This window comes from Phoca vitulina, unplaced genomic scaffold (assembly GCF_004348235.1).
Source record: "Phoca vitulina isolate PV1807 unplaced genomic scaffold, GSC_HSeal_1.0 scaffold10, whole genome shotgun sequence".
Taxonomy (NCBI): domain Eukaryota; kingdom Metazoa; phylum Chordata; class Mammalia; order Carnivora; family Phocidae; genus Phoca; species Phoca vitulina.
The window spans coordinates 25,631,155-25,653,010 of NW_022589713.1; the positions used below are offsets into that span (position 1 = coordinate 25,631,155).

General features: G+C 38.0%; 1 protein-coding gene across 1 annotated transcript in view; it reads right to left on the reverse strand.

Moving 5' to 3' along the window:
• Nucleotides 1-21,856, reverse strand: part of LOC116635238 (collagen alpha-6(VI) chain) — a 114,691-nt gene that overhangs the window by 28,510 nt on the left and 64,325 nt on the right. The window contains exons 27-35 of the mRNA XM_032409169.1: nt 19,745-19,807; nt 18,910-18,960; nt 17,193-17,228; nt 16,213-16,275; nt 7,035-7,097; nt 5,902-5,937; nt 5,754-5,790; nt 3,867-3,878; nt 13-506 (exon numbers count right to left, since the gene is read on the reverse strand). Coding sequence (XP_032265060.1) covers nt 13-506; nt 3,867-3,878; nt 5,754-5,790; nt 5,902-5,937; nt 7,035-7,097; nt 16,213-16,275; nt 17,193-17,228; nt 18,910-18,960; nt 19,745-19,807 — 855 coding nt within the window. The remainder of the gene's footprint in view (nt 1-12; nt 507-3,866; nt 3,879-5,753; nt 5,791-5,901; nt 5,938-7,034; nt 7,098-16,212; nt 16,276-17,192; nt 17,229-18,909; nt 18,961-19,744; nt 19,808-21,856) is intronic.

The window sequence follows — 21,856 nt, forward strand, 5'->3', positions numbered from 1 at the left end:
TAACCATCTTACCGCAAATGCACGCTTGATGGAGGGCACGTTGCTGAATGCGATCACGACTGGAATGATGTCAAGGGCACTGAATTCCATAGTTGCAGTGGTAATGGTCTGGGCATCGGCCGACTGACCGCTGCTGAAGAAGGTGGCGATTCTTCTTGCGTGAGCCCCTGGAAGCGTTCGCTTGAAGACATTTCTGGCGATAAACCTCATCACTTTGCCGATCTCCCTGCTTTCCGAGGACCTCTCGTAAGGAATAGCTTCAATCTCCCTGAGGAGCTGGTTCTTCTTGTAGGCGTCTGAGAAGCGGATGAGGTGCCGGGCGTGAGAGGTATAGGTGAGGATAGCGATGCGTGCGCCCACCGGGCAGCTGTTCTCCCGGACCCTGACGCCCCTCACCAGGGAAGACAGCAGCTCCTTCATGCGCTCAAATTCCTGCTTGGTGACATCTCGAGACTGGTCCAAGGCAAACACCAATTCGGTGGGATGCACGGGGCATTCTGGTTTTCCTAAAGGAAAACCTTATGTAGCATGCTTACTTAAAAAAAAAAATTTTTTTTAAAAAAAGATACATAGAGGGCGCCTGGGTGGCTCAGTTGGTTAAGCGACTGCCTTCGGCTCAGGTCATGATCCTGGAGTCCCCGGATCGAGTCCCGCATCAGGCTCCCTGCTCAGCGGGGAGTCTGCTTCTCCCTCTGACCCTCCCCACTCTCATGCTCTCTCTCTTATTCTCTCTCTCAAATAAATAAAATCTTTAAAAAAAGAATAAAAAGATACATAGAGGGCAAAGTAATTTTAAATGTTAAATATGCAAATATTTAAATAAGCATTAAATGCTAAAATGAGCAGTTGAAATATTAAATGTTTAAATCTTGAATGAAAATGCTATTTTAAAAATTGAATTTGCTTTTTTAAATAAAGCCCAAGAGAAAGTATCATTCAATTTGAGTTTTTATGCAATTTGTAAATTAATGACCGAATTCCTTCTAAGTAATCAAAAGCTCATGGATATGCCCTTTTACTTACAGAAACTAGATCACTGGTATTATGTTTATTGCTGGAACTTTATACCGTTAGCTAAACTAAAACATACATGTTTTTACTTAATAAGGAAATGTAACAGGAGTTAAGGAAGGAATGGGTCCAAAAGCTCTGTTAATGACTTCAGAGACATTAAGAAGAGAATGGATGTGCAGCATATAGAACAACGCATCAGATGTGGAGAATAGGTGCTGCAGAGGCGTGTTAGAGACCTGACCTGATTCTGCACTAGCCATGTGACCTTGTCCCAGCCACTTATCTTCTCTGGGCCTCATTTTGCTCATCTGTAAAATGCCAGTCCTAAGATCAGCCACTGCAAAGCCCTGTATTGAGGATTCAGTGAACCAACATAGGCAAAGCACTTAGGACAACAGGGCCTGGCACATGACAGGTGCTCAGTTAATATCAGCCATTACTATTACAATTATTATTACAGACTTTTTCATTGTGAGAACTATATCACTGAAAAGAATGAGGAAAGCTTTCAGGGATATATTTTTATTTAACAGTTAAAAAGGCAAATTTAACCAATAAATATACCTATTACATAGAGAAACTGAATTGTTAAACTTGAACGTTAAATGTTAATTTCAGATTTATTTATTGAACCCAATTCATTCATTTTAATCCCGGTACCCTGCATTTATCACAGTTGGCACCTTATATTTGTCTGATTATCTGATTAATGTTTTCCTCTCCATGAAGTGTGAAGACAGGGACTGTGTCTCTCCTGATCTGCCAGATTATTACTTCCTGCCATTTATCAGGGTTCTAATAAATGTTGACTGAATGAAGAAGAGGCAAACAAAGGACAGTTCTTTTGCAGCAGGTACAGGAAGAACAAAACTTTTACAATGGGGGAGATTCCTGGTATTGAAATGTAGGTTGGTAAAAGAAAATCTTAATGATGCACTTCTCTTGGAGGGGTGCCTCCTCTCATTCAGATGCCAGCAAGTCAGAATCAGGGATAATAAAAGCAGCTTGAGGCCTACCAGCTCTTTATGAGAACTCAGAAACTCAGATTTGTTGGGGCTGGCCTGGGCTGGTCAAGAAGTGAATCCTCTGCTGTGCCCAGCCGAGCTTTGTCCCCGTCTTGGTGCTAGATGATTATCTCCTTCTGGTCCTGGACTCTCTGACCTAATAGGCTAACGGACCAGTAAGAAAAAACATTTAACCCCAAACCAAACTGTGCTTCTCAGTGGAGACAGGACATTAAGTTATTAGCCTCTGAGTCTAACTTAGAAGGCTGAGCAGATGTTAAAAAAAAATTGAGGTCATGTCAACTTTACAATAAAGGGTGGAAGTACGACTAAACATGAACGTGGTTCTGCCAGCTTTTTGTTTGGGCTGTGATTTGCATATGGGAACAGCACAACAATAATGCCGCTTCAGGTGCAATTTAGAGATAAAGGGAAAAAAGACTCACAGCACTGGCTGAACTATGAAAAAATTCACGTTTTCAGGAAAAAATACCTAAAAGGTAATTCAACTTGCAAAATACATGTTCTGAAATCCAGCAAGCTGCCAGGAAACCAGAAGATTCTGAAGAACGCTGGGCTGGCTTGTGGTGGTACGTAGGAGGCCCTCCTCAAGGCACAGATGACCACACAGAGACCTCATATGGCTCTGTGGCCATATACCGTATGCTGATGGCTACTGCTTGGCACAGAGCAGGTGACGACAAGGACAGGGAAAGAGAAGCCACTGACAGGTACCTAAGGCTCAGCAATGGCAGCCCTCTAGAGGCCACCACCACATTTGTCTGGAATACCACCACACCCTCCCAACTAGTCCTCTGGCCTTTAAACTTATCCTCCCCTACAGTCTACTCTTCCATAGTAGCCCAAATAAGTGTTCAAAAATCCTTCATCAGCTCATGTTCTTCCTTCAATACTTTGAATAAACTCTTTAATACCCTCTCATTCCAATTTGAATACAATCCACCCTCCCTATTTGAATCTAAAAAGTTCAGCTTGACCTGGCTTCTGCTTGCTTCATTTTTTCACAAGCCAATCTCCCCTTCCCTCACTGGACTTGCAACAGTTCCCAGGAAATGCCTACGTCTGTCTTATATCATGGCCATTGCACTTGCTCTTCTTTCTCCTGGCTCTTGTAAAGCTGGCTTCTTTTTATTCTTCAGTCCAAACTCTAATGTCACTGCCTCAAAGAGGAGCCCTCCATCCTAAAGCAACTCTCCCCTCCCCTAACATTATTCTGTGACAGAGCATCCTATTCTTTATCTCTTTCACAGCAACTATAGGATGCTGTATTTCTTTGACGTGTTTATCATCTGGATCCTCTGCTGGAATGGAAGCTTCTGAAGACAAGAATCACGTCCATCTTATTCAGCCCTGTTCCCCAGGGCCTAGTATATAATATGCTTTCAATAAATATTTGTTGAGTGAGTGAAGATGCAACCAGAGGGCATGGATTGATGGGTTTAGACAAAAAGTATAGGGTATAAAGGTGTAAGAGGGTAACTGCTGTTACATCCAAATTCTTAACCACTAGACTACAGAGACAATAGAGAAAATGAAGGGAAGGAGACATATTATTACAAAAGACCTAATGGTAACATAAATAGTATAATGTTAGTCATTAAAATATTAATAAAAAAATCAAACTACTTGGTTGAGAAACAGCTGTGAGACTCAGCTAAAGCAGAGTGATTTATTGGAGGCAGGTCTGTGCTACCAGTATGAGGCAGCAAAGACAGCTCAGATAAAATTTATATTATTTGGCAGGCAACACATTGTTTTGACTCCTCTTTCCAGATGTAGGACATTTTGGAGCTTGATTATAACTTGCTGTAAATAAAGATTACTCACCATGTCCGCCAGCTGGGGGAGAAGAACAAAGGAGATTGGGTTATTATTTGGTAGAACAAAGTTCTGTACTGTGTAGGGAAATCATGGCAGTAGAAGCTCTGCCCTGTGTGCTTTTCGTAGATGACTCAAACATTGAGGCAACAGAAAGGGTCTGGAGAAAATGCAGACGGATCCCAGCACCTTGGCAAAAACAAGACAGGATGGGAAAAGTGGGACAATATATAGCCGTAAATCAGTAGCCTGCAGCCAACTGTCAGAGGGAAAGAACCTTTGCCTGGGAAAGAACGTTACAGTGCAGAGAGGTGCACTGAATTTGGAAAGGTTAAAAGGTTCTAACCTCTCTTTATTCTAATTTTTCTCCATGTAGAGATCTATAGATATGGATTTTATATATATGCACATATATAAGTCAGTACAGATAGGTATTTGTGTGTGTGTGTGTGTGTGTGTGTGTAAACATTAGAGGTGGGTTTACTCTGAAGCAGATGAAGCATAAATATGCTTTAGGTCTGCACTGTCCAATATGGAAGTCACTAGCCACATGTGACTATTTAAATTTTAATTAAAATTCAATGTATTAATTTCAGCTTCTCAGTAGCACTAACCACCTTTCAAGTACCCAAAGTCACAGGCTAGTGGCTAGTGGCTACCATATTGAACAGTGTGGTAGAACACCTCCGTCACCGCAGAAAGTTCTATTGCTTTAGACATCTCACCTTCTCATTTGCCCAGTGCAAGACCCTGAGAAGGGACTAGCCATGTGTTCACGTGATCATGTGCTTTTACAATATGCAAAAGTTGTTGGTTGTGATTTCTTTTCCTGTTCTAAACAACACTTTCTTTTGAAATAATTTTGTACCTACTTTTGGATTTATAATTTTGTATTGAGCCTCTCAAATTATAAAAGATTGGGCCTCATCACACTTGGATCTACCTTTGAGTCATTATAGTTCACATGGCTCTAATGTTAAAAAGTGAACTGTATTAAGTCAGCCCAAAGCAACCAGCCTTCATGACTTATCATATATGTTTTGATTTTTCATCATGGGTGGTTCCATTTTGGTACAAAAAGGTAGAGTTGAGTCAACACTGCATTCAAAGCTTTAAAAAGTTTGTCTTTGAGACCAAGGCTCTCTATAGAAATGGGCTCTAAAAGACCTCAAAGGAATTTTTCATTCATGGTGTTTATTTGGGAAGTCATCACACATTTGTAAATAAACACTAAATAGTCAATTCTTCCCTCATATGTGGAATTCCTTTAATGGTGCTAACATATATTTTGATAGAAGACACTGCTATAGGAGTCTTAAAACAAATTCAAAAGAGCATTTGCCAAATCAAAATGCCTTTTTGCTTTAAAAATTTGGAGAGAGAAAAAATATATAAGCAAAATGAGTAATTTTATAAGCAAATCAATCATTCCAATGAAAAGTAATCAAGCATACCTTTCCAGAAAAGAATAAACAATAAACCAAAGTAAGTGCTCCCACCCATCAGGACACCTTATTATCCACAGCTAGCTTTCACACCTGGTGAATTCAATCCTGTGTTACTGTCAGGTGTTAATCATTTTTAAAAGTTCAGTGTGACTCTCCATTGATTGATTTCACCATCAGAAGAGTTCTGACCTCATACCTCAATTTTCCCTAGGTTAAAAGCACTAGATATAGTATTAATTAGTGCTTGGAACAGGTTCTAATAGACATGAAGGCAGTCAGAGAAGGAGTTAATAGTCACCAATCTATGTTGACTCAAAATATATGCAGTGACATCTCTAATGTTAAGAGATTGGCGGGTAAATTGGCTCAATTCTGAGTGCAGACTTCACTGCTCTTCTTCTACGAATGCTTTGACAACTTGGGTGATCAATTTAAGCAGGATACTTACGACTGTGGTCCCGTACATACTGAATGAGCTCACACATCTGCAGTTCAAAAATAAAACAAAGAATTAACCAACCGACTGCCAGGTCTTCAAGTCTAAAAATAAATATAACGGAGTACAGAGCATTCTGTTGGAGTCAGGAGATACATACAGAAAATGAAGCCAATCCTCTGGCCCCTTTCACACCCTAGGAAACAAAAGAAATGTAGTCTCATTGCTCTGCACACACTCATCAGTAGCCAGAATGTGCATTAACCTCAGAAAGTGAAGCTTTCTAAAGTTTTTATTCTTATTAAGTTAGAGGGAAAAAAGAATACATGTAGAACGATCCTCATTGCTGAATTAAGAGTAACATTCATCTAGCAAGCTTGATGAACACAAACCTCCAAAGGCCACCTTCCTCCAGCCCCATCTGTGGACAACAAGGGTCATTCAGAATCTAAGGATGGAGCTGAATACTTAACACTGGCAAGAAGAGCTCTGGAGCAGGTTTATGGCTTAGATATAGATAAGGCTGAACCATCTATTATAACTGCCCATCCTTAAGGGACAGAGTTCCTCAACCCCATACTTTGCCTTGGCCACTGAACAGCAGCTGAACTGAATCTTCCTGTTTCCATCATTGGTTGGATGACAAAGGGACCAGACTCAAACTGTATATCTGGAAAGGCAATCCCAACAGTCTTCCAAAAGTGAATGAATGAATATATATATATTCATTCATATATATATGTGTGTGTGTGTGCGTATGTGTGTGTATATATATATATCTGTCTGGATTGGGAATAGAAAGAACAAAGTGGAATTGGTTTTAATTTCACATGTTCAATTCCATCTTTGGAACAGGAAGAGTCTGGCTGTTCTCAAAGAGAGACACCCAAGGAAAAATGCAGTGAAGTCCCACCCAAATAAGTTCCATGTGAATACAACTTTGATCATTTATTCCCTGTTTATTAACTTCCTCTCACTTCCCTTCATTCACTAACCACTTATTGAATATAGGAAGAGGACAAGGACTGGGCAAATAAAATTCACCAATAATTGAGAAATCACATTTTAGTCCAATACTTTTCATTTCCTCTCTCAAATTACCCTTATCTCATGAGAAATGGTGACTAATATTTAATCATTTCCCCCTCATATCTCTAAGCACATAAATGCAGAAAAACAGTGAAAATAGTTACCAAGTGCAAAGACAGAAAGCATGCACATTTGGACAATGACGACTCCATGCACTTTTTATTTAGAAAAGGATCTGGTGTGATTTATGACTTTTCAACTTACCTTGCGTCCAGGAGGTCCTGGCTCCCCAGGGGATCCCATCTCTCCTGGAGGCCCAGTGGACATCTCAAAGCAAAATTCATTCATTTATTTTTTTAAAGATTTATTTACTCATTTATTTGAGAGAGAGAGAGAGAGAGAAAGAGACAGCGAGAGAGAGACAGCGAGAGAGGGAACACAAGCAGGGGGAGTGGGAGAGGGAGAAGCAGGCTTCCCGCTGAGCAGGGAGCCCGGTGCGGGGCTCGATCCCAGTGGGATCATGACCTGAGCCGAAGGCAGCCGCTTAAGGACTGAGCCACCCAGGCACCCCCAAGATTCATTTATTTTAAAATTATATTTATACATATATGTATGGGGTTTGTGGGTTTTATTTTTTAAAGATTTATTATTTATTTATTTGACAGAGCGAGCAAGCTTGTGAGCGCGCATGCGCACAAGCGGGGCGAGCAGAAGAAGGAGAAGCAGACTCGTGCTGAGCAGGGGAGCCTGATGTGGGACTTGATCCCAGGATTCTGAGATCATGACCCAGCGGAAGGCAGATGCTTAACCGACGGAACCACTGAGGCATCCCTAATGTTTGTGAGTGTGTTTTAAATGTCAAAGGTAATACACTTTTATTTTAGAACATTGAGAGATTTCCAAAAAGCACACAAAAGGAAAAAAATCTTTAGCAATTCTTTTGCTTCCAGATAATCCTTGTTAACATTTGGTGTCTTTTCTTCTAGTCTTTTACTTTTTTGTTCTTTTGGTATTTTTATATGTTTATATGTACATATATTCTTTTAAAATATAATTTTATACTTTTTTCTGTTATCTTTTAAACTGAATATATCTCTTGAATTTTCACATTATTAAGTTTTGGGGGGGCAAAATCATTTTTAATGGCTGCATAATATTCCATCACACAGATGTACCATGATTTCTTTCATCAGTCCCTTATTGTTGGCATTTAGGTTTGCTGTTGTTGTAATAAGCAACATCAAGAAAAATTATATGTGCAATTCTGATTATTTCCTTAGGGAAGATTGCTAGAACTGGAATTGCTAGATCAAAGGAGAAATTTTTATCTAAATGAGACAGTAGATGACAACAAATAAATGAACAAAAAACCCAGAAAAACAAAAATTTAAATATAAGACCCCTGAAACAACAAGAAGAAAACACTTAAAAATTGGCTGGAGACATTTGTAGTGAAATGAGGAATAACAGCAGTAATAAAAACAATTGTTGACTACTTACTATATGCCAAGAATTCTTCCATGTGCATTTAACAATATCATTTATCATAAAGAAGGCTAGAATTTAATTTAAAAATTAGGGCAATATTCGTTAGTTCATTCAAAATGCCATGGGATTTATAAACTTTACAGGAATGGAAAAATGAAGTTGTCTAAAATCAACTTAATTTGTACAAGCATTACCTATGACACAGGGAATAACTGTTGATGTCCTTTGGGTATTCGGGTATTCTACAGTGTGCTGAGCTGAGTGAAAAAAAACCTCACTGGTCATATTTTGTTTAGGAGATATAGACTAACCTCCCAGGAAAAAAAAATGGCAGACTGAACATATGCATTGACTTCTGCTCCCTCTCAATGTCATTAAAATGGTAGTAAGTAGATTTTTTTAAAAGGCCAAAAAAAAAAAGGGGGGGGGAGAATGAGAAAGAAGACAATAGCCACAAACCTCCAGAGACTAGAAAGCAGATGTATATTTGTTAAATGACTTAGCAGATCTGAAAAAGCTGTATCCTAAGCCAGTAGCAGGGAAAGCCAAGAATCCATTCCCAGAAAGCTCAAGAATTGGCAGGACCAGGTACTTCCAAAAGAGGAGGTGAAGGGGAGGGGCTAAATAAGGAGGACTGGTTGAAAATCATTTTAGGAATTCTCCAGTCTCCTCTCCATTCTCTGCAATTGGATGAATGAATATCCCCTTTTCCACTCCAAAACAGACAGAAGTAAAGCTGAGGGATCTGCACCAGGGAACTCCAGGCAGAATTGAGGGCCCATGGTACCCTCCTGAAAACAGGGTGATCCAATGAAGATATGTGAAATAGACATGAGACCCCTCAGGGGGTTTCTTTTCCTTGTGGTTTCATGAAAACTATAGCCAGACCTTCATCCTCAGGCAGGAAACTGAAATAATCTTCTCAGGGGAATCTGACCAAAGAAGGAAGACCTAAAGATATGGATATCAGAGTTCTGCTAAGTAAAGAACTCAGCCAGATTACTCTTCAGTAAAACTTATAGTTGATCAGCTTTACCAATGTCTTTGGGGCTTCCAATTAGCCTTTTTGTCTTTAATTCTTAAATAGGAAGAGATAGTCCATTCTCCAGACATGCTGGAAATAGAGATCAATATAGAAAAAAAACTACAGGAAAAAGACTATGTTGGACAAAGAAGATTGTAAAAATACTAATATATATCCTCAGAAAGCTAAGAGAAGATTTTTCAACCATGAAACAAGACAGGATAGTATAAAAAATATTTGGAGAATAAAAACAAGCTCTTTAAAATTAAATCAAGAGAGAAGCATTGTGAAATAGTCAAAGAAATCTCCCAGAAAAACCCTCAGTTTGTTTCCCAGAGTCCATAGTCTCTCATGTTTCATCTCCCCCCTCTGATTCCCCCCCCTTCATTTTTCCCTTTCTTCTCCTAATGTCCTCCATGCTAGTCCTTATGTTCCACAAATAAGTGAAACCATATGATAATTGACTTTCTCTGCTTGACTTATTTCACTTGGCATAATCTCCTCCAGTTCCATCCATGTTGATACAAAAGTTGGGTATTCATCCTTTCTGATGGCTGAGTAATATTCCATTGTATATATGGACCACATCTTCTTTATCCACTCATCTGTTGAAGGGCATCTCGGCTCCTTCCACAATTTGGCTATTGTGGACATTGCTGCTATGAACATTGGGGGTTGCATGTGGCTCTTCTTTTCATTACATCTGTATCTTTGGGGTAAATGTCCAGTAGTGTAATTCCTAGGTCATAGGGTAGCTCTATTTTTAACTTTTTGAGGTACCTCCACACTGTTTTCCAAAGGAGCTGTATCAACTTGCATTCCCCCCAACAGTGTAAGAGGGTTCCCCTTTCTCCACAACCTCTCCAACATTTGTTGTTTCTTGCCTTGTCAATGATGTATGTATGGTGACTAACATAATAAAAAAAATTAAAAAAATACTAAAAAAAAAGAAATCTCCCAGAAAAGTAGAGCAAAAAGACAACCTGAGAAATAGGAGAGAAGAAAGAGATAAGGGGCAGAGGGGATTGCCTTTTTTTTTTTTTTCCCCCTCTCATATGAAAACCTTGTGAAATTATTTGACTCTTTAAATCAGTGGTTCTCAACTAGGGAGAATTTTGTGCCTCCCCACCTCCCCCAAGGGGAGATCTGACAATGTCTGGAGACATTTTTGGCTGTCATAATGGGGAAGGGTGGAGAAGGGCAGTGCCACTGACATCTAGTGGGTAGAGGCCAGGGAAGTTACTAAACATCCTGCAATGCACAGGACAGCCCCCACAACTAAGAATTATCCAGCCTAAAATGTTAATAGTGCTGAGATGAAGATATCCTGCTTTAAAGTATGTGCATGTGTAAAACTGGTAAATATATACATACACACACACATATACACACACACACACATAATAAGGTTAAAAATCATGAGAAATTAAAAAAAAATCCTTCAGTTGGGAGGAAAAAACAAGGTGAAAATTTAAAAAACAAACTAAAAATGTAATCATTCCAAGAAAACTGAAGAGGCACTCAAAACTGAAGGTAAAACTTTATCAATAGAAGCTTCTACCGATAGAAACTTCAGCTCTTTCAGAAGGAAAACCTGGAAGTTTTCAGTGTCTAAATTTCAACTTCAAACTCAGAAATATTTACATAGATAGGGGAAAAGCAGCTTGGCAGGTGAAATAATAAGTTACGAACAGTGATTAATTGTGGGGAAAAAAGAAATTCAAGTAATCAAAGGCCAAAAGAAAAAGTTCACATGCTTCCCACTGGTTGTTTTATAAAAATGATTAATGTGGCATTGGGGGACAAGAACCCAACAAACAGCTGAACTTGTTAGCATGCTCCCAATGTTCAAGAGTAAAGTACTTCATTAACAAGCCAAGGGAAAGGATTCAGAGATATTTCAATGCAGATGACATGTGGATTAATTTGAAAGTCTTTTCCAATTACCTTTCTAATTATATCAGGCATTTTTTTGAAATCATAATGTTAAAGGACAGTCATCCAAAAACATGCATGAGGAAAAGAATTAGAGCTGAGATGCAATCCTCTTAGGAGAAGCAGGATGGAGGGAAAGAGAAGTTTTTTTTTATTTTGTATCCCTAAAACCCAATAAATAATGACTACACAGGCAAGAGGTGTCCAAGATGGTGTCATAGTTAGACCCTGAACTCACCTCCTCCCAAGGACACACCGAATCTATAACTACCTAGAGAGCAATTCCTCCTAAAAAAGAACAGAGGTCTGACTGAACAGCTTCTGCACAACAAAGGATAAAGGGACCACAAAGAGAATGGCAGGAGAGATGGAGACACAGTAACCATGGAAACCCCACCCCTGATGCTATGAACTACAGTGCTATGAACATTCTCCAGGATAGATTACATTAGGCTACAAAACAAATATCAATAAATTTAAGAAAACTGAAATTATATCAAGCATCTTTCCCACCCACAATGGGATGAAACTAGAAATCAATCACAAGAAAACTGGAAAAAACCACAAATACGTGGAGGCTAAACAACATGCTATTAAACAACCAGTGGGTCAATGAAGAAATCAAAGAGGAAATCAAAAAATACCTGGAGAAAAATGAAAATTGAAACACAATGGTTCAAAATCTGGGGGATGCAGTAAAAGCAGTTCTAAGGGGGAAGTTTGTAACAATACAGGCCTACCTCAATAAAAGAGAAAAATCTCAAATAAATAATCTAACTTACACCTAAAGGATCAAGGAAAAAAAAAAAAAAAAAGAACAAAGCAAGTCCAAAGTTAGAAGGAAGGAAATTATAAAGAGCAGAGCAGAAATAAATGAAATAGAGGCTAAAAAGCCTATAGGAAACATTAATGAAACTAGGAGCTGGTTCTTTGAAAAGCTAAACAATATTGATAAACCTTAACCAGACTCATCAAGAAAAAAAGACTCAAATTAGAAATATGAGAGAAGATACAATTGACACTACAGAGGGACAAAGGATCAGAAGAGACTAATCTGAAAAACTACATAACAACAAATTGGACAACCTAGAAGAAATGGATAAATTCCTAGAAACATTGTTTCCAAGACTGAATCACAAAAGAAAATCTGAACAGACCAATGACCAGTAATGAAACTGAAAAACTCCAAAAAAACCCAAATATCCAGAACCAGGTGGCTTCACAGGTGCATTCTACCAAATGTTTAAAGAAGAATTAATACTTATTCTTCTCAAACTACTCCAAAAAACAGAAGAGGAAGGAAAACTTCCAAATTCATTCTATGAGGGCAGCATTACCTTAATACCAAAACTGGAAAAAAAAACCCCACTACAAACAAAGAAAATTACAGGCCATTATCCCTGATAAATATAGATGCAAAAATTCTCAACAAAATATTAGCAAATCTAATTCAACAATACTCATCCACCACAATCAAGTGGGATTTGTTCCAGGATACAAGACTAGTTCAATACCCACAAATAAAACAACATGAAACCAACACATTAACAAATGAATAAAATCATATGACAAAATTCAGCATCCATTTATGACAAAAACTCTCAACAAAATGAGTTTAGAGGGAATATACCTAACCTAATAAAAGCCACATATAAAAAATCCACAGCTAACATCATACTCAATGGTAAAAAACCAAGAGCATTTCCTCTAAGATCAGGAACAATACAAGGATGTCCACTCTCACCACCTTTATTCAACATAGTCCTGGAAATCTGAGCTGCAGCAATCAGACAAGTAATAAAAGACATCCAAATTGGTAAGGAAGAAATAAAACTGTCACTATTTGCAGATGACACGATGTTAAATATTGAAAACCCTAACAACTCCATCAGAAAACTATTAGAATAAAGGAATTCAGTAAAGTCACAGGATACAAAATTAATATAAGAAATTTCTTGCTTTTCTATACATTAATAACAAGGTAGCAGAAAGAGAAATTAAGAAAACAATCCCACTTACAATTGCATCAAAAAGAATAAAATGCCCAGGAAGACATTTAACCAAGGAGGTGAAAGGCCTATACTATGAAAATTATATGACATTGATGGATGAAACTGAAGATGACACAAGCAAGTAGAAAGATATCCTATGCTCATGGGTTGGAAGAATTAGAATGTTAAAATGTCCATACTACCCAAAGTAATCTACACAGTCCAATGCAATCCCTATCAAAATACCAGTGGTATTTTTCACAGAACTAGAGCAAGTAATCCTAAAATTTGTATGGAACCATAAAAGACCGTGAGTAGCCAAAGCAATTTTGAGAAAGAAAAACAAAGTTGGAGGTATCACAATGTCAGATTTCAAGATATACTACAAAGCTGTAGTAATCAAAACAATATGGTATTGGCACAAAAATAGACACATAGCTCAATGGAATAGAATGGAAAACCCAGAAATAAACCTATACTTATATGGTCAATTAATCTATGACCAAAGAGGCAGGTATATACAATGGGGAAAAGACAGTCTCTTCAACAAATGGTGCTGGGAAAACTGGGCAGATACATGCAAAGAATGAAACTGGACCAATGTCTTATACCATACACAAACTCAAAATGGATTAAGGGCCTAAATGTAAGACTTGAAATCATAAAACTCCTAAAAGAAAACATAAGCACTAATCTTCTAGATCTGTCTGCAAGAGAAACAAAAGCAAAAATAAATAATTGGGACTATTATCAAACTAAAAAGCTTTTGTGCAATGAAGGAAACCTGCAACAAAATGAAAAGGCAACCTACTGAATGAAAGAAGATATTTGCAAATGGTATATCCAATAAGGGGTTAATATCCAAAATATATAAAGAACCCATACAACTCAATACACACACAAACACACACAAACATCTGATCAAAAAACGGGCAGAGGACTTGAACAGACATTTCTCCGAAGCTGTACTGATGGCCAACAGACACATGAAAAGATGCTCAACATCACTAATCATCAGGAAAATGCAAATCAAAACCACAGTGAGATATCACCTTACCAGTCAGAATAACTGGTATCAAAAAGATAAGAAATAACAAGTGTTGTCAAGGATATGGAGAAAAGGAAACCCTGGTGCACTGCTGGCAGAAATGCAAATTGTTGTGGCCAGTATGGAAAACAGTATGGAGGTTCCTCAAAAAATTAAAAATAGAAACACAATATAACTCGGTAATTCCACTTCTGGGTGTTCACCCAAAGAAAACAAAAAACAGTAATTTGAAAAGAGACCTGCACCCCTACGTTTACTGCAGTATTATTTACAATATCTAAGATACGGAAGTAATAGATGAATGGATAAAGAATGGATATACATACACACACAATATGAGATATATATATATATATACACATACACACATACATACATATATATGTATATACACACACACAATGGAATATCATTCAACCATAAAAAAGAATAAAATTTTGCCATTTGTGACAATATGGACGGACCTAAAAGGTATTATGCCAAGTGAAATAGGTCAGAGAAAGACAAATACCATATGATTTCATTTATATGTGGAATCTAAAAAAACAGCACAAATGAATAAAGAAAAAACCAGAACAAAACAGAAAAACAAAATAGAAATAGACTCATAAATACAGAGGACAAACTGGTTGTTGCCAGAGGGGTGGTGGGTGGAGGAATGGGTGAAATGGGTGAAGGGGGTTAAGAGGTACAAATTTCCAGTTATAAAATAAGTCACAGAGATGAAAAGTACAGCATAGGGAATATAGTCAATATTACTATAATAACATTATATGGTGACAGATGGTGACTACACATCGTGGTGAGCATTTTGTAATCTATATAATTATTGAATCACTATGTTGTACACCTGAAACTAATCTCGTATATCAACTATATTTCAATAAAATTTTAAAAACCCTGGAAAGAGAGTCACAGAGGTGGAAATGGTCAAGTGTAATGCAAAAGAGAATGAACACAGGAGAGCAAAGAAACTGCTACAGGATCCCTTAGAAGAGTGGGCAATTAAACAATGAGCTAGGAAAAACAACAATCTCTGTACATAAAGTTCTTGTTATACTTAATAAAAAATCAGACCAGAATAGAATTCAGTACAATGACAAAACTGGAAAACCACCTCAAGTATCAAGTTATATCACTTTGTTTTTCTTTTCCTGCTAATTAACATGGTGTTAAGATCAGGTTACCCAATAGAGCTGTGCTGAAGAAAAGAAACAATTTTATTGAGAGGCAATTAGTAGAAGAATGTCCCTTTCACAAAGCAGCCATGTCATTTATACACAGTGTAAATATAGAGTCAACAAATGCAAAAATCCATTCTTAACCCACTGGAACCCAAATATGCTGATGTCTATGAGCTACACTGGACACTTGTGTTCATTCTGAGTGATCCAAACCTTTAGGAAATTTCCAAGTCCTTCTATGGAATAACAAGGACATATTCAGTCATAAATGGAAATTTCTCATAAAAATTAAGACATACTCTCTTAAGCTAAATGGGAAGAGGACCTTTTAGGGTATAACTCATTAAAAGTAGTTTAACAAAACCTTAATAGTGAAGAACAAGATGCCAGGGGGGCATTAGGCTGCACTAAATCTGCCAGGGAAATGGGATTAAACTAACCATATTTTGCCAGTGCAAAACTGTTTTTGACCACAAGGATTCCTAAAACAAAATCTTATTTCCAGAGTTAAGAATGGTACATTGGCAGCCAGAACAGGTGAACTTGTTCACTAAAAGCAAACACTACTTGGCCTTCTTGCTGGCGTTGGAGGATGAGTCATATATCCATCTCCCTTCCCCAGGTTTGCCTTAAGAATACACACACACACACACACACATACACATTTTGCAAGTCTTGAGGGAACAGGTGACAACTCAAATGATTGTAAAAGCATGAAAAGGACTTCCCAAAGTAGCCGAGGTGGTAAGGCATTGGAATCTAAGAAGCTTACCGTCTTGCCTCTAGCTCCCTTGGGTCCAGTTTCTCCTGGACCCCCAGGGTCCCCAATTTCACCCTAAATAAGTTCAGAAAAATACAATGGTAATTAAAATCAAAGAGCTATATCTCAATGTGTTTTTAAACTTATTCCAACATGAAGACATTTTTCATACACATTTTAATCTTCAACAGTCTTCTTTGAAGTGTCTGCCCTCTTTTCCCACCTCTCGCCTCTCCCTTCATTTTTATAGCTCTCTACACAGCATGCTGCAGCCTCACTGTTTGACTTCTGTCTCCCTCTCTCCAGCCACAACACAGCCTCCTCTGAGACATGAACACCGCCCTTTATTTTGTCCCCTGATCCTATCACAGGACCTGGCATTTACTGAACTCAGTAAATGTTTCTAGTAAAAGTGAAGGCATTAGTAGAAGGCATCATTACTAATGTATTATTGGAAGGTGACTTATAATCACACTGGAAAAACTGAGCCAGGTGAAGAATTCAGGTTTTGGTTTTCCTTACATTTTACTTTCCTTTGAGCAAAGAAGAAAATACATATGATAGAGGAGAAGGAGTCCATGTGAGAAGAAGAAAAATAAGGATGATTTCTTCCTTTACTTATGAAATTTTTAAAAAAGCCTGCTTCTTTCTTCCATTTTCCTCATAAAGTTTTCTTTTCTCTTTCTCTCTTTTTTTTTTTTTTTTTTAAGAGAGAGAGAGAACATGTGCATGCGAGTGAGGAGGGGTGGGAGCAGAGGGAGAGAGAAAATCCCACACTGAGTGTGGAGCCCGATGCTGGGCTTGATCTCACAACCCCAAGATCATGACCTGAGCCAAGATCAAGACTTGGACGCCTAACTGATTGAGCCACCCAGGAGCCCCTGAAGCTTCTTTTTATTCATTTATAATTATTCTTCTATTGTCCTATGATACATTTCATAGCCTCAGGAGTATTTCTGATCGATCTCTGCTTAATACGAAGTACACAGTACCTTAGGTCCACTTTCTCCAGGAAATCCTTCTTGCCCCTATAATTGACAGTATGGAAAATTAATATATGCACACATCACCAAGGTAGGTTCATGCTGACTTTAATCTTACCTGCTGCCTTATTTGGTTTTAGTATCTCTGAATCAAGAAAGGGCCAAAACAACTGAAAACAAAACTGTACAGCACAATTTGAGAAACTAGCTCCAATTCCTAAATTAAGCTATTTATACCAAAATATCATGACAACCTAGATAAATGGATAAATGTGCACATCTCAGGATTTATATAAATCAGCTCTCCTTCTACTGAAGGCATTTGACAGGATAGCTGGCTAGATGGCAAAGTGTTTCTGAAACAGTCTTAACACATACTTCAGTGGAGACAGGTGAGAAGCCTAGAACCTAAACTTGATCATTGGTTTTCCAGTCCTCTGTTTACCTTACTTAGTCCACGGACTATAATTGAAGACATCTGACAATCTCCCCATTTGATGAAAAACAAGTTTATTTAAAATAAAGTTTAGTTTCTATTACAAGTAGTATCTCCTCAAACATATATAAAATGCAAAAGAATAGAAAGAAGAAAAATCATCTAAAATCTCACTACCCAGAACCATTATAAATGTTTTATCATATTTTCTTTAAGCTCTTCAAAATGCATTTTTAGCACAATTGGGATAAATATTCTTGATTTTTTTTATATCCTGATTTTTTACTTGATAGTGTCACATAATTTCTTTACATGATTATAAACTCCATAAAAATTCATTTTAAAGAGTGGCTAATATTCCAGTGCTATAAGCTACTTAATATTTCCCTTTATCAGATACTGAGATTGTTTTCAATTAATTCTCTATTCTAAAGAGAAATTTCACTGGAAATGTCTCATTCATTAGCGATTTCTTTTTTCAAAAAATTTTTAGCTTTTTGGGGTTTGTTGATCCTTCCAGACGGCCTCTTGCATCATTCCTAGTGGGATTTCACTTGTAATTAAATCAATCCTTTATAATGTTTTAGACTTTCCAACAAGAATTTGGATGTCTTCATTTAGTGAAGTTTTAGATTTCAGTCATTTTTTTGTCCTAGGTCTCAAACATTTTGCAGAAACGATATTCTTAACTCTATTATGTTTTTTGTGGGTATTGTTATTATGGTTTCTAAGTGGTAATTGTTAGTATATAGGAATCACTGGTTTTGTAAATTTATCTATCTTACTTCCAGACACTTAAATATTCAAAATATAAAGTTATAATTCTGAAATGAAGTTAAAAGTTTTTATTTTTGAGTTATTGCTTGGCCCAATGCATTTAGAAAAACCCTGTAAAACCTCTTATTAATGGTTAAACATATTAAGAAGAGAACAAACTTTGCAATGCCTCCCTAAGTAAACCCGAGCACAGAGCTGCTAAGATTGGATGCACTGTTCGGCTGGAACAAGTCAGGCCTTGGCCGCACATCTTTGCAAAGGAACAGAAAATTATTTTCAACTTTCAGCTGTTGCCTGCACCTTAAGCCATCAAACTGTTTTTTCTTTTACCACATCCTCCAAGGGATATCAACAAATAAATTATCAAAATCTATCTCTAAATGTCCAAGACTGCCCTAGTCACTGCCTTTTCTCCTCTTAAATATGGCAAAAAAAAAAAAAAAAAGACCAGCAAACCCAAAACAAGCAACAAAAAATAAATAGAAATGCCCAGCTTCCAGTCATGTGTCTTACCTTTGCTCCTTTACTTCCAATGCTACCATAACCTGGGTTGCCATCACCACCCTGTAAACAAAGGCATTAATTACAAATATCCCAGACTACAAATTGGAGACAGGCTTACTCACACAAGAACAAAACACCCAGTTTTTTGGTTTGATTAGGAGAAAGTAGGAAGCAGGATTCTCACTCTGGGGCTGGCCACTAACATTTGGTGATAATGGTACTAAAGGCATCTCTCAGTGACAGATATCGACAGTGCACTGTCCCTGAGGCTCACTTGTATCATCTGTAAAATGGGACTAAAAATTATCACTACTCATGGTATTATTATGAAGACGGAATGGGAAAATTTCAGGCATACAGTAATCTCAATAAAAAGAGGCAGTAGTGTTAGCTCTTCTGTTTGACGCCTGTATTTTAATACCTTAGCTCTAATCCATTTTCAGTTTTCTAGAGGAGAATAAGACCTCCTAAATGCAGTGGCTACTGTCAGACCCTGGCAGAAGGTCTTTGTGAGAAGTCCTGAGCACTGGGGAAGTGTGGGCTGGGTTTCTGATGAATACGTTCTGATGGGAGGAAAGAATGGAAGAAGGGTTATGGGGATGCTAAAGACAAGTTTTGTCCAATTTATCATTTGGCTTCAAAAGCATCCCTGTCAGGATGTTTTGTACGTGGGAAGTTGTCATCTTAGGAAATTTGGCCAAGGAACTAATCCAAGTTGAGGATAATATCCCAATTTCCAGAAAGCTAACAGGCTAGACTGGGGTGGTATCTTTAATGCACATGGGATATCTGTTGAACTAAAAGATTCCAAGGGCCAGGTCAAGAGTAGTGATCCAACACAAACCGGCAAGCCTCGAGGACCCGGGAGGCCAATAGCTCCTTTTTCTCCCAAATCTCCAGGTTCTCCCTGTCAAACAGAACAATGAAACATATCCTCATTAGTTTGTTGTTGTTGCTTTTTTTCTTTTGTAAAGGAAACTGAAAGTGATGGTATTAAGACAACAGCTAGTTATACAACTGCATCCATGTGTATCACACACAGTGACAATACATTTGTCGTCAGGACTGCGAGCTGTATAAGTAATGTAAGGAATTGCTGTTGTTGGCCAGTGAGGTCTCCTCCATTGATGACTGAAGCCCCAGCAAGTCTGATGCATTGTTTAGTGCAAGCTGCCATCTTGGCAGCTCAGTGCCATGAACCACACCCTTGGAAATGTCTTCACATGAGTCAAAGAGGAAGCTCTGTACTGTTTAAAAAAATTAACAAAACTGTTTCCAAGATGATCCATCAAATCATCTGGCTGCCGCAAAAACAACAGACTTACTAATCTAGTCTGAAATGCTAATCAAGATAACCAAGGTAGCACGACATCCATGGCAATAGTTTCTGACTTCTGACTAGTAGAACATCTACCATGGGTTATAAATCAATCTCAGTATTATGTTGAGTCAAATCCAGCTACCTGGGAAATTTAAAGTTAACACAGCTTTAGAGAAGAAGGTTAACTCCTTTAAAAAAAAAAAAAAACCTTAAAATTTTAGATTTTAGATTTATAGAAATTTTAAAGTAGTACAGAGAGTTCCTATACACTCAATATCTAGCTTCCCCTATTGTTAACATTGTATTAGTTACATTAGTAGGGCACATTTATCACAATGCATACATGAATATTGAGTCATTATTATTAACTAAAGCTCATACTTTATTCAGATTTTTTTTTAAGTTTTTATCTAATATCCCTTTTCTGTTCCAGGGTCCTATCCAGGATACCATATCATGTCTCCTTAAGCCCTTTTAGACTGTGACACAGTTTATCAGATTTTCCTTGTTTTTGATGACCTTGACAGTTGTGAGGAGTACCACTCAGATATTCTGTAAGATGTCCCTCGTCTGGAGTTTTTCTCATGATTAAGTTGGGTTTTATGGGTTTTGGGGGTAAAGACCACAGAGGTAAAGTGCCATTCTCAGCACATGTCAAGAGAACATACTATCAACATGGCTATCATTTTTGATGTTAACCTTGACCATTTGGCTGAGGTAGTGTTGGTCCAGTTTCTCCACTGTCTAGTTATTCCCCCCCGCCCTTCCCATAATGTACTCTTTGGAAGAAGGAGTGTGGAAGTGTGTGCAGCCCATATTTAAGGAGTGGGAGTCTTAACTCATTTTTAAGGATAGAAGGGCAACCCAGTTAAGTGTGAAAAGTGCAAATGGACAAATGTCCACCAGCATTGAACTCTGAGAGTAAAATAGAATAGGGTTCTGTGGACGGGAAGCAGAAGATCACCTTCCCTGATATCTTTCTTTCAGGGTAGTGGCTCTCAAAGTATGCTCTGGAGGCCACCTGCCTCATGATTACCTCAGGTCCACACGAAAACAAAATTCCTGGCCCCCACTGGTATAGAATCTGGTAATGGAGCCCAAGAATACACCTTCTTAAAATAAGCTTCTCAGCTGAATCTTATACACAGTGAAATTTGAGAACATCTGCTTTAAGGTAGGGAAATAAGTGAAGCCATATGGCATGTCCAGGGTCACTTTGTTATTGGTACAGCCAGGCACTGAGCCCAGGATTAATTGCTGAGTTGCTTGCCTTCCTGGGAACTTGAGCTTATTGGAATAAGGTAGGAATAAGTGTTTGGGGGCTCATCTCAGTTAACAATGAATCTCGAGGACTCAATTTATCTTGGGACTTTCCAAAGGATTTGAGCTTGCTTTGAGGGTACTTATTTCCAAATTCTTGCCCCTTCCCCTTTAAAAGTCCCTCTTATTAATAATGATCTTTTTGGCACAACTACCCTGCTCCTATCTATCTCCTTCTACACTTTCACCTATAATTGGCCCTAGGAGCCCTCCATTCCTGCCTACTTCTCTCCTGATTCCTTCTGTCACACCCTTTGGAGTGCTTTCATTTCATAAGCAAACCTTCTCTATGCATCCGTGACATCTGCACACAGA